The sequence below is a fragment of the Callorhinus ursinus genome, unplaced genomic scaffold (genome assembly GCF_003265705.2).
Source record: "Callorhinus ursinus isolate GAN/ISIS: 27379988/994484 unplaced genomic scaffold, GSC_fseal_2.0 scaffold12, whole genome shotgun sequence".
Lineage (NCBI taxonomy): Eukaryota > Metazoa > Chordata > Mammalia > Carnivora > Otariidae > Callorhinus > Callorhinus ursinus.
This window is the reverse complement of record NW_027397074.1, coordinates 63,210,179-63,225,879: the sequence shown is the minus strand read 5'-3', so window position 1 is coordinate 63,225,879 and position 15,701 is coordinate 63,210,179. Positions and strand designations below refer to the sequence as shown.

General features: G+C 38.9%; 1 protein-coding gene across 4 annotated transcripts in view; it reads left to right on the top strand.

Moving 5' to 3' along the window:
* The window catches only part of CADPS2 (calcium dependent secretion activator 2), a 508,166-nt gene that overhangs the window by 411,959 nt on the left and 80,506 nt on the right, over window positions 1-15,701 (top strand). For all 4 annotated transcript variants that reach the window (XM_073899136.1, XM_025865736.2, XM_073899137.1 and 1 more), the window contains one exon: window positions 8,779-8,882. In XM_073899136.1, the coding sequence (XP_073755237.1) occupies window positions 8,779-8,882 (104 nt within the window). The remainder of the gene's footprint in view (window positions 1-8,778; window positions 8,883-15,701) is intronic.

Here is a 15,701-nt window from a genome sequence, read left to right as displayed (position 1 = left end):
TTACTAACATGTGTCAACAGGTAAACCAAGTGACAGAGCAGTGTGGCTTCTGCAGCACCTTGTTAATCTGAGTAGTTTAGATGTATTCAAAAGTCTTTTCCAATTGGACAAAACCAGAGTAATGCAAACTGACAGATTTTACCTCTTTATTTCTCAACAGAGTTTGTACGTACTCAGAGCCTGGACAGATGAATAGTTTTAGAAACTAGAGTTCATTACTTAGGGGCCATAAATAAGTGGCCATATAGCTTCAAGCACTAAATGAAAAGGCCTAATCAGTGTTTGTAATGCCAGATTTTTTTTATTTCAGAAAAATAAACCTGTAAAATATCCCTGAGGCATTTTATATACACACATTTTCATAGTGGCCAGCAAACCCAGGATGTTAAAACTGTAGAAACATTCAAGATATCACTAAGCCCAACCCTCCTCTCTACACCTGTCCAACAAGGAGACATTGTCCAAATCTGAGCATCAAATATCACTACTAATGCATTAGTTGGCTGCCCTAACACATCTTTCTTCTATGTCAAAGGAAACAGAGATACATATAGACATCAAGATCTTGGACTCATTCCTTAGCACCCAACATTACAAATCTTTTCAAAGTATATCTTTCATATTGTTTTCTTTCCTTCTCCTTCAGCTTGCCTCCCAGCTGGGCAGCCTCTACAGTCCCTTTCACCCTCCTATTGCCCATTTCCTAACATCTTCATCCCCACTACCTCATGAGGTCCTGCCCTGCCTGACTCCCATTGTTTATGGCAGACCTTCTCCTTGAGAATGAAAGAGAGTAAGGGGCAGGAGGAGAATGGGAGTATGGAGCTGGGATGGTGCTTTGGTGCGTGAATATAACAAATGACCATGGAAAGGCTGTTTTAAGTAAATGTAGTTAGAAGACAAGAAGAATTAGGCCTGGAATTTAAGATTCTATAGACCTTAATTATGTGATAATTTAGTATTGGCCTGGTTATTTATTATTATATATTAAAACTATTATTCTGATGGCTTTCAATTTCTGAATCTGAATTTTATTGAGAGGAAATGTACAATGTATGTATAAAGAACAGTAATACCAAGGAGACCATTTATCAGTTTCAGCTGCTGAATATATATCAGCGTGAGGGGTGTGTGTGTGTGTGTGTGTGTGTGTGTGTGTGTGTGTGTGTGTGTGTGTGTATGATATAGAGGATGTGTAGATATATATCAGAGCTAAAGACCAGGCTTTAGGAAAACCCCTGTTATACAATTAGCAGGTAGAATGGCCAGTGGAAAATTTTTATGCTGTCATTAGAATCCTGCAGCAAGGGGGGGACATCGGAGGGGGAGACCAACCATGAGAGACGATGGACTCTGAAAAACAAACTGAGGGTTCTAGAGGGGAGGGGAGTGGGGGATGGGCTAGCCTGGTGATGGGTATTAAAGAGGGCACGTTCTGCGTGGAGCACTGGGTGTTATGCACAAACAATGAATCATGGAACACTACATCCAAAACTAATGATGTATGGTGATTAACAGAACAATAAAAAATTTTTTAAAAAATCCTGCAGCATATTTCCAGCCACAGCCAACCAGAGCTAGCTAAATATCCATTGTAGAGAGTTTTCTTCTCTCTCAAGCCTTCATAGTCCTTGCAGCCAGCAACACTATAATGTTTTTTTTTTTCCTATGAGATCTTGGATCTTCCTGATTCACAGACTTGAGAGCCAGGGTCCCAGTAGTTAAAAGGACAACTTTAATGAAACTCAAACCAAGGTGTCTGTGTTTCTCCACTCTTATAAAATCACAACAGTTGTCTGTGACAACTGTTAAACTACATATTAAAGCCTACTGATATTTGTCTAATTCTATCACCATCATCCCTTATTTTAAGATCTTAAGAGGAGACTGTGTCTCCATATTCCTCCTAAAGAAAGTCTCACAAAGCATCACTGACATTTATCTCACGTATGTATCTGGCTTTTTATGGCCCATTACTCCTGGATCTCCACTTGTTCTTGGCTTCTGCAGACTGTTCAGTTTGGGTCCAGTCTGGCTGCTATTGGCCTATGTATTCCAGTGGCCAATTCTTCTTTGTTCCACAGTTGACCATTTGCTTAAAAATGAATTTATTGGTGGGCAGGATAATGCAGGTAAAGTAGTTAATGTGACCGTCACCACAGGACAATTATTCCGAAGTACTACATCATTAGCATGGTTAATTCCAAAGAGGTATTACCTGGAACTTTGTTTTAAATGACAGTGTCATTAAATGATTTGGTCCCAAAGGGGTGCTAGGAATTAGCAGGCCACAGACCTATTTGTTTTCAAACTTCTGTGTTATTAGTATTCTCACAGATCTTAAACAGTTGTACAGAGGCCATAACATACTAGATATTTTCATTCACACAGAATTGTTCAAATATGCACACTATGGTATCTGGAATGTCATTACAGAAAAGTAAAACGTGTTCAGATTCTACAGAAAAAGTCCCCTTTCTCTCCTAAAATGAAGTTTATACAAGAGGTCAGGTAAAGGAGGAAATAATCTGAAGTTTCAACAGGTCACCCTTGTATTTAAACTCATTTTTCATAGACCCTAGTAGTTCTCAGAGTGCATTCCCCAGACCAGCATCATTGGCATTTCCCTGGAACTTGTTAGGTGAATTCTTGGGTCCTAAACAAGACCTACTGAATCTGAAACTCCAAGAGCGATGCCAGGCAATCTGTGTTTTAACAAGCTTTCCAGGAGGTTCTGGTGCCTGCTGAAGTTGAGAACCACAGATCTTACCACTGGATGACCTTTGGGATTCCAAGTAAAAGAAATCAGATGTCGTACCCTTGGCCCAACTTTCTTGATCTTTTAAACCTGGCAAGGCAAAGCTTCACTGCTTGGGTCTCACAGTGTACCCAGGCGAATGCTTCCATCTTGCTGATCTCCCTACTCCTTCCACGCTGTGGTCCTTTGTCTCCTTTCCCTACAGACTGTTCATGTTTGCCTTCCCTCATGCTCTTTCCTCTTTTTCTTTTTTTTTTCCCTCAGGACCCACAGGACCTGCTGCTCCTCCTTAAGTCTTACAAGTTTCTCACCTCAGTTCCCTCCTGAGTGTCAGGGCTTTCTCCTCATCTCTCTGATTGATAATCTTTAGAGGAAGGGAGAGCAACAGAAGAGTGTGTTTCTTTCTGTTTTCTTCAGACAGAAGGAAGAGAAAGGTGGGAGCCTTCACTGTTAGACTGCTGCTAGCTTTCTCTAATCTAAGGTTTCTGACCTCAAACACATTACCCATTAAAAGAAACATTTCTTTCTGAAGATCTCCATATGTTATCCATGAGCAATTTAAAACCTTCCTATTGACATATCTTTGATCCTATTTCATGCAAGATAATCAGTTCTTGCATATTGAATGCATTTAATTCACTCTCCATCAGAGCTTTATAGCAGAACTTCCTCATATTTAACAAAAACAGATGATACGTAGCTATCTTATACGTAGCTAACCTTATAATCTGGTTAGGGAGAAAGATACAGATACAGAAATTCTTGGAGGCAGAAATATTACCTTATTCATCATTGTATCCCTTTAGTTGTTAGTACAGTACCTTTCAGGCAATAAATGTTGAGTCAAATTCAGGGTCACAAAATCGGGATGTTGAAGAACCAAGCAAGAAATCTTAGTGCATATACAGGAATTACTTTTTGATGCACTCTAGCCGGTTATCATGACCTAGATGCAAGGAAGAGGAATATTATGATGGTGTTATTGCCATGGTCCTTCAATTCACCATCTTAAATTCTCTCCCCCACTGGAATTTTCAAACTTTTTTTTATTATTATTATCAAATTCTATTTTTTGTTTAGTTGCAAGTATAGATATGAGTTTGTAAGACTTAAGGTCAAAACCTTACAAATCTTTCCGTATCCTATATGGAAAAAAAAGGACTTAAATTATCTTATTGGTCTTTTTCCCAGGTCCTCTCACAACCTTCACTCTGAGCATTACTGTGTATCCGCCACTGGAGTTTTTGATGGGAAATAGCTGGAGGGGAGGCAGCTGGGGAGAATGTGCTGGAAGTATGCAATGGGGGAGCAGAATTAAAACCTACCAGAGCAAAACAGCCAAGCTGTCTTCTTACTGTCTCCCCACCTCCCTACCTTTTCTCCAGTGAGACCTCTTCTTAAATGTACAGAGGTATAATTAAAAGGAATTGCTTTGAACAGCCAGGGAGTATTATTGTAAAAAAGTAAAAATGTTCCAAAATGAGGAAAGATCATACCTAAGATCAGTGCATTGAAAGTCATGAAGAAACCTCGCCACTCTGGGCATATTCATTTTAAATGTTATTATTTGAAATGTATTACAACCCTCAGCAACTTGGTGTGAAGCTTGAAGAATATAGAGATATCTGTAATACTGTGAAAATGTTACAAAAAGTGAAAGTGAACATTTTGAGGAGGAACTCTCAAATATTCAGTGTTCAGATTTTTAATGGGGTTGTTGATAACCTTGTTATCTACTAGAGTTCTGACTATAAAATGCATTTAACTTCTTGGCGATAGTCAAATGAGTGACAGCCAGAGATGGCATACACAGCGTACTTGATAAGATGCTATTTATTTAAAGTATTAGAGTGGCCATTATGTTCAAGTACAAAGTTCTCTCAATAAATTTAGTCTAGGAAAAATAAAATGTTTTAGACTGTTTTTAAGTTTCGGAGAACACAGTGTACTCTCAGAGCTTTATTTAAGATAGTGTCAAATATAAAAGCTGGTTTTGACATATTCACTTGTAAACAGAAATAAGTTTTCAGGTTGTTTCTGTGATTATTCTCCATTATTGCATACTTATTGGTAAGGATATGGTGACTTTAAAAACTCTTGAAACTTTCAGCCATTTCAGAAGTTTCTATTGAGTATATACAGTCAGTTTAGTGTGTGTATATGTGTGTGTTATTCAGAGAATTGAAAATGAAAAAGAATTCAAGTCTTTGCATTATTGCCTCTTACCTGGCATCAGAGGTAAGATTTTAATCCTATCTCAAGTGCCCTGTATGAACTTGGACACCTCCTTTAACCTCTCCAAGAACTCTTTTTCCTAATCTGGAAATAGGGGCCATAATTATCTAACTTGCAGAATGGTTGTAAGGATTCAGTAAATAATGTAACTAAAGTTGGTAGGAAAAATAATTTCTTTTGTGATAAAAACAAATATTGTTGTCTTTCTATTTCCTTATGAAAAACACATGATCTAAACACAGAAATATGTTTAAACAATATAATCCAATGTCGAGAAAGTACAACATTTATATTTATAGGAAGCATAGAATTTATTAGCTAGAAAGAATTGTAGGGATTATAAGGTTCAGTGACTTCCTAGCATTTGTTTGGCTTATGACCACTTTGAGAATGTGAGAGTTATGATCCTTCTCGCCCCCAAATGCCTCTCTACACAGAAATTAGCATATAATTTTAAGGATACACCCTAAAACCTATTCCTAATCTCTAAGTCCCTTGGGTCAAAAATTCTCAATTTAATTCACCACTTTGAATCTAAAGATGGAAAAATTAAGGAATATAAGTGAAATATAAGTGATATGCTCTTGAGAATTAAAAATTATTTTGAGAACTCTTTTTTTTTTTTTTTAATTATATCTACCTGACAGAGAGAGACACAGCGAGAGAGGGAACACAAGCAGGGGGAGTGGGAGAGGGAGAAGCAGGCTTCCCGCGGAGCAGGGAGCCGGATGCAGGGCTCGATCCCAGGACCCTGGGATCATGACCTGAGCCAAAGGCAGACGCCCAACGATGGAGCCACCCAGGCACCCCGAGAACTCTTACAAAGAAGTCATTCTCTTACACTTTAAGAATACAGCCTTCATCAGTTTTTTGAGCATTGTTCTCAGACTGCAACTGCATTTCATTTGTGGACTTGCTGACTAGTCCACCTTTGGTGCATGTTAGTGACAAAAGCTCTTTGCAGTCGCACACAAAGTTAATTGAAATAATTTGGGTACTGATTTTACTTTTAACACACTTTTTCCCAAAAAATTGTGTTCTTGCATTGTCAGTAAACATTCATTAGGTACCTGTGATACTGAGAGCACAAGATAATGAGACCCAGTTTCTGACTTTGATTTGGGCACAGTCGAGTAATAGGCTCACAAGCCCATAAGAGGGGAGCCCAGAGAGAGGAGCAACTCATTCAGCCCCAGAACTTTGAGAAGGTCCCACATTTAAGGTAACATTCAAGTTGTATCTTCAATGATGAGTAGGAGTTTTCTAGGCAGAGAATCCAAATATCTTAACTCCCTGTGTGTGCAGATTTTGCAATGCTTATCTTTTTAGTTTAGAATAATTAATTCATACATATATGGAAATTAGTCCTAAAAAAATGGAATGTCCCACTGAAGACCCATTCCCTAGTTTCATCAACTGTGCACCCTCATTCCCTGAGCCACACAGTCTCCCAACCTCAGGGTCATTCTCCTCTACGGCCTGCAATTTCTAGTTACTCACAAGGGCTTGCAGATTCTTCAGAGCATCCCTGCACCTTCCTATTCTGTTCCCATTACCATCTTCCCATAGTTCTCTATTTTACTAGACCTGACCTAGGTTGCACAACCTCACCAATCCTTTTTCCTACACAACCACAAATACATTTTCCTAAAATTAATTTAATCTGAAGCCTTGCAAAGAAACACTTGCTCTCAGTTATACATAGGACTTGGTTATCTAGTATGCTTATTATCTTACTTAAAGCCTGCCACAATCTGACCTCAGGCTCATCACCCATTATTCTCCAGCATGTTTGTACTCCAGCCAGGCAAGGGCAGGGCAGAGATGGTAAGAGCCCACATTAAGCTCAGGTCTCACCTTCTCCACTTGCTAGCTGTTGCACTTGATCTCTCCAAGCTTGTTTCCTTATCTGTAAGTTATATGGACAAATAACCAAGCAACTTAAAGCTGTTGGGGAAATTAGTGTGTGTGATGATGCATGGAAAGTGCCTGGGGCTGTGCCTGACACATTAATTGGCTCTCAGTAAATGGTAATAACATTTGTAATCATCATCATCATCACCTTCCTCTGAAGTGCACCCCATCTCTGTCACACAGTCCTTTCCAAAAACCCATCCTCTACTTACCCAGGTCATTTGTTATTCCTTTATGACCTGCTTCCGGTCCTACTTACCTTCCTGCTGATTCCTCCCCCGAAACCCACCCTCTCTCACATCTCCTACATTACTGCTATGTTTGCTCTACACTGTTTCCAAACTTTTCTTAAAGATCTTGTGTTTCTCACCAGACTTCAGTAGTTAGAGCTGCCCCAAAATGGAGTAGACTGTCTTGCAGAGTCATGAGCCTCCTTGACCTCACTCTCTTTTGAGGATGTTGAAGTGATCATGAAACAGATGGAAGATTGGATAGTTGACATCTAAGGATCCTTTCAGTAGTGATTTTTGGAGTCTGAGTTGTTTAAGATCAGGGGCATGGCTTATACCTCCTCCTACTTCTCACAGCTAAGAACATTGTAGGTACACTCAATTACGTGGTGTTTGGCAAATTGGTTTTCTGCTCTTGATCCCTGTCGCAGACAAGCAGTGGCTTTTCATCCTGCAGGGAAGTTTGGGAGGATGAGTGCTGGGTTGGGGGCTGGAAACCCCTGTGTTTATCACACTGTGACCTATAGTAAACTTACAGTAAATGTTTAATGAACAAGCACCAGCCATAAGCAATGTTTCACTACATCATTGTATATATTCCTTGGAAACAAGCAAATGGAAGAGTAGCCTCCAGATTTAAGGCTGAAGTTTTAGGAAGAAGTTGAAGGAAAAGGTCCATTGCCAAAAAACAGAACTCCTTAGGTTCCACAGAAAAAAGCTCTTTTTCTGAAAATTTTATTTCCCTTCCTTACAACCTCCTTCCTGGGACAAAGAGAGGGTCCATGAATATAAGACAGTGTTTATCTTCAGTGTCCTTTTTGCAAACTCTGTTCTTCACATTCAGTTTTGAAACGGTTTCATTACACAGGGCACCTCTAATGTCTGCCAGTTTGTTTTATCTCTAAAATCAACTGCTTTTCCTTCTCTGTTGCTGAATTTCAGGTAGCTGCACTTAATCTCATTGTGGCCTGGCCTTTTTATACCAGTTTGCCTTGATGCTGAAAGAGTCTTCAGCTTTAAAGAATGCCTCCCCTCCCCTCTCCAGTTAGAGGAGGGGAGAGGGTGACATAATGGTGGGTAGGGAAGGAGGGGAGGAAATCAGTTCATCGAAGGCTGTCAGAGTGTTTTAAGTGACTTTTTACTTCTTGAATTTAAGATCAACATAAACTGTATAGACATTTCAGGCTGAGAATTTAAGTAGCAACAAAAAAGAATGGTTTTTGCTAATGTCAGGAATGACTCATCTGGTAAGAATGGTATTGTATTGGTAATACAATACAGAGAGAAGGAAAAGACTGTGGTATCTGCTCTCTTTGTGTTTCTGACCTTGAGGAGGACTATAACTTGTTTGTTGCAGAAGTTGAGCATCTAATGTGCTGATGCATCTGTTAGTTCTTATATATTAAATGGCACAACACTTGCAGTTCCCTGTAATTGCTTTGTGGGTGAAATATTTTCTGCAATCTGATGAACTGTTTTTTTTTTTTTAAAGAATGTATTTATTTGTATTGTTTGCATCTCTTATTTCTCAAAACTATGCTTTCTATTCTATTTCAACACCCTGGTCTCCTCATTGCAAATTGGAATATGTTTGGCTTTTCATTTTCAAGGTAACATTATTATGATTTCTTTTTAACATAGAGACCATGAACCAGGCACCTCCTGCTAGAAAGCTGGAAGAGGTTCTTCATCTAGCAGAGCTCTGCATAGAAGTCTTACAGCAGAATGAAGAGCATCATGCAGAGGTGATGACTTCCTTTAACTGTCCTATAGAGCTCCATGTAATGCTTTGCCATAGTGGGAAGAGCACTGAAGAAGGGGCCTGCCCATATACTTTGATAGGCATCTGGCCATTTACCTGTAAAAAACTGAGAACATATGTGCATTTCCTGGATATGCAATTACTGTATGTTACAAAGGGGTTGTCTATGTATATGATTTATTATCTATTCCTGACAGTAGTCACGGAACATGGGAGAGCTTATGGGATCTGCCAAAGATGTACAAGTAGTAAGAAGCAAAGCTCGAGCACAAACCCCATCTCATGATGTCAGATTGCTTGCTTCTCCCCCTCATGCCATGATTGCTTTACTTTAGAAATGTAAATCAGTGTGCAAAAGGAAAAGTTGCGATCAACTATAACAAAATCAAATAGAAGACATTCATAACTGTATGACTGAAAACTAGTATTTTATTCTTACCATCAAACTTTTCTTTAAATTTTCAATAAGCCTGCATTTTTTATAGTTTTCTAAAGTTTTAATTATATATTAACATTCACCCTATAGAGTAGTATTTCACCAGGCCAACTGCTTATTCTAAGACTTACAAGTCTTTCTAATAGTCTTTCTAAAACTCTTTCTTTCTTTCTTTCTTTTTTAAGATTTTATTTATTTATTTGACAGAGACACAGAGAGCGAGCAGAAGCAGGGGGCGTGGGAGAAGCAGGGGGCGTGGGAGAAGCAGGCTTCCCACGGAGCAGGGAGCCCGATGCGGGGCTCAATCCCAGGACCCTGGGATCATGACCTGAGCTGAAGGCAGACGCTTAATGGCTGAGCCACCCAGGCGCCCCATCTAAAACTCTTTCTCATAGTCATGAGTTTATTAAAAAAAAAAAAGTTTTAGGACTTTGGTGGGGAGTGCTTGCTTCGGCAGCACATAGCTAGGATTGGAATGAATTGGGTGGGGAAAATATATGGAATTAAATAAATATAACAAATTTCAGTGCTCTAACAGTACTTTTTTTTCCTGAAGAAGCACATGAAATGGGCAAGAATTTTTTTGAAAGCCCAGATACTTAAGAATTTATAGAATATTTATTTGTAATGAAGCCAAGTTCTCAAAAATATAAGAAACTATAGGAAGTACATTGTAAGCAAATTCTTAAAAGAGTGTTCATGAAACCTTACTATAGGTAACTAAGATTTATTGTATCTAGTTATAAATATGATCATTCAAAACATCTGCTTTTAGCTCACACTATGGAATCTAGTTTTTACCTTGCATCTGTCATGTGTGAACTTGTTATGGATGTTGTATTTTAAACTGAAGAAACAGCTGCTTCAGTAATTTGAAATGAATCCCCATGAGGATCTTTTCTAAGCTGGTACTACTGCTATGTTATGATGAAAATGATTATATGATAAAATATATGTATGTGTTGTCTTTGTCTTTTGTTAAAAGGCATTATCATCAGAGTATTACATCTTTTTAATTAAAAACTATTTCTGATTGGATATTCAATTGCAGTATATTTCACCTAAACAGGTACATCTAATATTCCCATACATTTCACAGAAATACTATTTAATTTTCCTGCCCTCATAAGGAAAATAATTACTTTCCTGTCTTTTAAATGCAATTATTGAATGTTGTCTATTCCATGCAATCACTAAATGCTTATTAAAGATAATGTATCCAAACACAATTAAAATGTAAATAATATTTTCTAATCCATAAAAATATGGTTGACTTTATTGAACAGAGAAAATCATAACTCATAAATATCATTCTACTATATGCTGAAATATAGAACCAGTATAATGACCTCTTTTTAAAAATGCTTTGTAACACTATGGCATTTTCCATTCCCCAATGCTTCCAAATTCTTGGAATCCATCAGGGAAGAGAGGTGAGTAAAACTGTTTCCACTATTTTTCTAGCATGGAATAACTCTCTTAGTGAAGGTAAGATAGAACCCACTTTGATTATAGTTAATTTTAAAGCCAACCTAGTTCTCCTTCCAATTAAAGACTATTTCTTGGAATGGGCTTACAGTTGTAGTGTTTTGGTAAATGCCTCTTATTAATAATTGCATGCACAATTAAGGCCAGCTGAAAGGATTTTGATAATTAGGTTTTATCTCCTCTTTTTTTTTTTTGCCTTTTTCTTTTTTTTAAGATTTTTGTTTTATTTTTTAAGTGATCTCTACACCCACATTTACAACCCCGAAATCAAGAGTCACATGCTCTACTGACTGAGCCAGCCACATGCCCTGCCCTTTTCTTTTTTTAATCAGAAGATCCAACTTTTTCTCTGAACAATACTGGGGAGTGAATTGGTCTGATTCTAAAGTCATTTCCAGAGTGAATTAGGAGACTGAACTCTTCACTGATCTTTATTCTGCTGGATGTTCAAGCTGGGGTCTCTGTACTCCATGAGCAAGTACCTGGCTCGGCTCCCTTAGAGGTCAGTCCGTCTACCTCCCAGAGCCCTCCCTTTGGCTCCTGTGCAGGCTTCTCTTACTCTCATTCTACCCCTCTCACAGTGGCAGTTTACTCTCAGGGCTAAGAGGTTGTTTTGATCTAGCAGTTTCCCAATCAAGCAGTTTTTGCGTCCTTCACATTTTTGACAGTGACTGGCTTACAAGACAGTCCTCCCTTCTCTTGGATGGCCTCTCAACCTCTTCTCTCAGGCTTTTTTCTGATTTGTTTTCTCTTTTAAAAGATAGCTTTAAGATTCTTTCCAGAAAATCCTTAAGGCTGTGTCCACATTCCAGAGTAGACTGTGCCTGACCAGAAACTTAGGCAAACCGATCTTTGTACTGTCCGTCCAAAGCCCCTCACTTTGTCAGTGGCGGGACGTCCCAGATGCTGATGAGAAAGCCTTGGACTCTCACCAGCACAACGTCTCCACATAACACCATTTGACTGATAAGAAAAGGTCCCAGAAAGGTTGAGCAACTTGCCACGTGTGCACAGGTGGTAAGTGACAGGACTCCAGACCTGGGCGTTTTGCAGTGAACCACATTGTTATTTCTCTTTCAATAGAGGGGTGCAATGGTTGTCCGACCCTGGTTCTGCTGCCAAGTTTCATACCAGGCATCATAGCAGGGATGTAAACACAGAGGTGATGATTATGGTGCAATCCTGGAGATGTCCCTTTCCATTCATTCTCTTCCTTTCCTTGCTGACTGGTGTATCCTAGGACCCTGCCTAAGGGGATGGAGTCCTGAAAATATCAGGAGAGGGGCCAAGGGAAGAAACAGGCTCAATACAAACACAGCTCAAGTTGCTACTTTGTTGGGTATTATTACAGCAGAGTCTTGTTTTAAGGTCCCTAAAATAGTCTAAATGTAATATTGTCCACCATGTCGGTGACAGTGTAAGCAAAAAGGATGTTTGGCAGTAATTTGGTATTTGCAGCATAGACCTCTCAGTTCACTGCACATAGCTGATTCATCTATCACTTCAGCTGCCTGTGCGTCAGGCTCCTCCAGCAACAGAGGTAGGACAGGAAAGGAGTTCAGTGTGGGCACACATATTTGCACATATGCTCACACACATGAACATCAGTATCTGAACCAAATTATGTTTCTGGATGGATTCTAACATGAAGAGAAAGGGTATTTGATATTTTTTCCCATTTGTTTTGCTTTTGCTTCTTTGTGACCTTGCTCTTCTCACTAGTGTGCACATCTAAAGAACATCTTAAAGTCTGGTTATTCGTTCACGAACAAGATCTGTTTACTATCTACTGCTAAATTACAGTAATCTCAACAATTGGATTGTATTAATTACATAGTATTTATATCTGGATAGCCAGTGAGATAAACCAACATTTTTTAGGGTGGTTTTAGGTTTAGGGTTAGATTAGCCTCTGGTCCAACAAATGTCCCTCAGTATGGAAGAAGATGATCAGCAGGTGGTTTAGAGATGGTAGAGTTATACAGGCAAAATTCCATTGGCAGCAGTGACTCTCAAATGAGCTTCCATGGGCATAAGTATCCTACCAAAAATGTTTGTTAATTATTTTGTAATTTTTAATACTATAATATATACAATAATATATAACAATAGGGGTAGTGTTTTACTCTGACATACGCTTTGAAGTATTTTCAGTTTATCATCACAGTCGGTTACTTCAATATTTATATTCCTGTATGAACCCAACTAGGGAGAGATTTTGTTGAATTGAAAGAGTTGTAAAAAACTTATGGTTAGTCTGACGGTGGTTTAGGTGTCACCCTCTAGTCTACTGGCCCCTCAAAAGAGCTTACATGTTTCTAGAATATGGCCCGTCAGTGTTACATTGCCTGGTGGTGTGTGTGTGTGTGTGTGTATGTTGGGGCTGGGGGTTGTCCTAGACACTAGACTACCTCCTGAGCTTTCAGGATCATCTACAAAATACAGGATTGCAAACTGATCTTTTCCTGGGGAAAAAAATGAGCGCATACAGCATCCCAAACTCAGATTCACTGTTTTTGCTCATTTATGCAGCCATCCTCTTTTTTGTGGTTGTAAATTATAAATTTTAACTATATGGTGAGGGTAAAAGTAATGAAAAGCCTCTTCCCTCAAAGAAATTAGAAAAGGTATAAAGAAATAAGATATTAATAGGTGCTCTTGCAAGAAAAAAATCAGGACATTAACAGTGGTCTGATCTGCAAAACATGATAGATATACAGATGGATGGACAGGTAATGTGCTATATATAGTTAATTAAGAGTCTACATGTGTAAGAGCTGGATCTCTGACCTCCAACCAACCTGGATTCAAATTATTGTTCTGTCACCTGCCAACTATTTGACTTTGGGCAAGTCATTTAATCTCTCTGAGTTTGCTACCATAGAAAATAAGGATAATTATAGCATCTACCTTTCTGGTTGGATTGTTTGGAGGGTTAAATAATATAACATATAAAAAGCCTTTAGAACAATACTTGGCATGCAAAACATCTAAACTCACATTATAAGATCTGTATGGATTTCAGCTCATTTCTGTAATTACTGATAATGATTAGTTTTGTTTTTTGTTTTTTTTTACTTTTGTAGATCAAGAGATTTTCATAAGCATTGAATTTTCACAGCAACCCGAGGGGAGGTTAGGACAAGTATTATTATTGCCAGTTTGCAGATGAGGAAATGGAAGTCCACCCAGGGAACGGATTTGCCCAGGAGCACTCAAGTCTCCCCACTAAGTGCAGAAGCTCAGTACTCACTTCCAGTTTCAGGGTGCCTTCTTAGCTGCCGCTGTTTCCAATGACATTCAGAAAACAAACAGCTTTCAAAGTATTGTCACCTTGCCACGTATATTGTTGTCACTGTATGAGATATTTTTTATTGTTAGAACTTTGGTAGAAGTGGTTTGGCTAAAGGATTATAATCAAGTTTTGTATTTTCCTCTTAATCAAATTAAACATTGCCTTCTGCCTCTGCCATCTCATTTACACTAGTTAGTGGCTTAGCATTAGAGCCAGGATCGTTGTAACCCAGATAATCATGACTTGATCGGTGCCCTGCAGATGGCTGCGTTTCTGGCGGAGACCCTGATGCTCTGGGGCCTCTACCATCTCCATGAAGTGGTCCTCAAGGGAGGACATGATACAGCCTCTCCTCCTACTCACAGGGTCCAGGGTGAGATGACTGCCACCGAGGAGGATGGCAAACAAGATGAGGGGATAGGTGTAGAATCCACCCTGTGTTCTCAAGGTAACAGCCTGTGACCCTTGCTTTTTCTTTTCAAAGACTGTGATTGCTCAAAGCTCTCTCTAGTCATCTTTAGGAGAACAATAAGCATTCATCACAGATTGGCTTGCATTCATCAGGAATACAAATTTGACACACAGATATATATATACTTCTGTAAAGCATGACGACAATTTTGAGTTGATGGCAAACTCTTGCCATCCTGAAGCTACTTTTTTTTTTTTTTTTTTTTTTTAAGAAAATTCTCTTCCATTTTATTTCATTCCCCACTGTGGCTTTATCTTCCAAGTTCACTTTAAAAAGAGCTATGGAAATTTTTCCAAGTCTTAAAACAAGCCTGACCTAACATGACTGTTATTTTCTTTATTTTATTTTATATTTATTTATTTATTAGATTTTATTTATTTGAGAGAGAATAAGAGTATGAGAGGGGAGAGGGTCTAAGGGAGAAGCAGGCTCCCTGCTGAGCAGGGAGCCCAATGCAGGACTCGATCCCGGGACTCCAGGATCATGACCTGAGCTGAAGGCAGTAGCCTAACCAACTGAGCCAGCCAGGTGCCCCTGTTTTCCTAAATTTAATCTTTTGAAAAAACATTGGTTATGAGCTACAAGTGAGACTTTGAAACTGTCTTACTTTGCATTACTGCATTTCTTTTTTTTTTTTTTTTTAAGAGAGAGCACGAGCAGGGAGGGGCAGAGGGAGAATGAAAGAGAGAAGCTTAAGCAGGCTCCATGCTCAGCATGGAATCCAACATGGGTCTCAGCCTTACAACCCTGCGATCATGACCTGAGCCGAAATCAAGAGTCGGACGCTTACTGCCTGAACTACCCAGGTGCCCCGTGCCACATTTTTACTAGAGTTTCTCTCCTGCTTGACCTAGTATGTCAGGTCAGTCACCGCTGCAGCTCTAAAAGACAAGAGCAAGACATATGTAATGAAATTACACTGTTTTATTTGTTTACTTTTATATTACTTGTCATATACCCATTTTGGTAGATAGTTAAGGATTCAAAGATAGTATTTTGAAAGAGCAATAGCTCATGACATAGCGCATACCATTTCCACTAGGTTTTCACATATATATATTTGTAGCAGCAAAATTGAAGTCCTAAACATTGAGCCGGGCATTAAATGTCC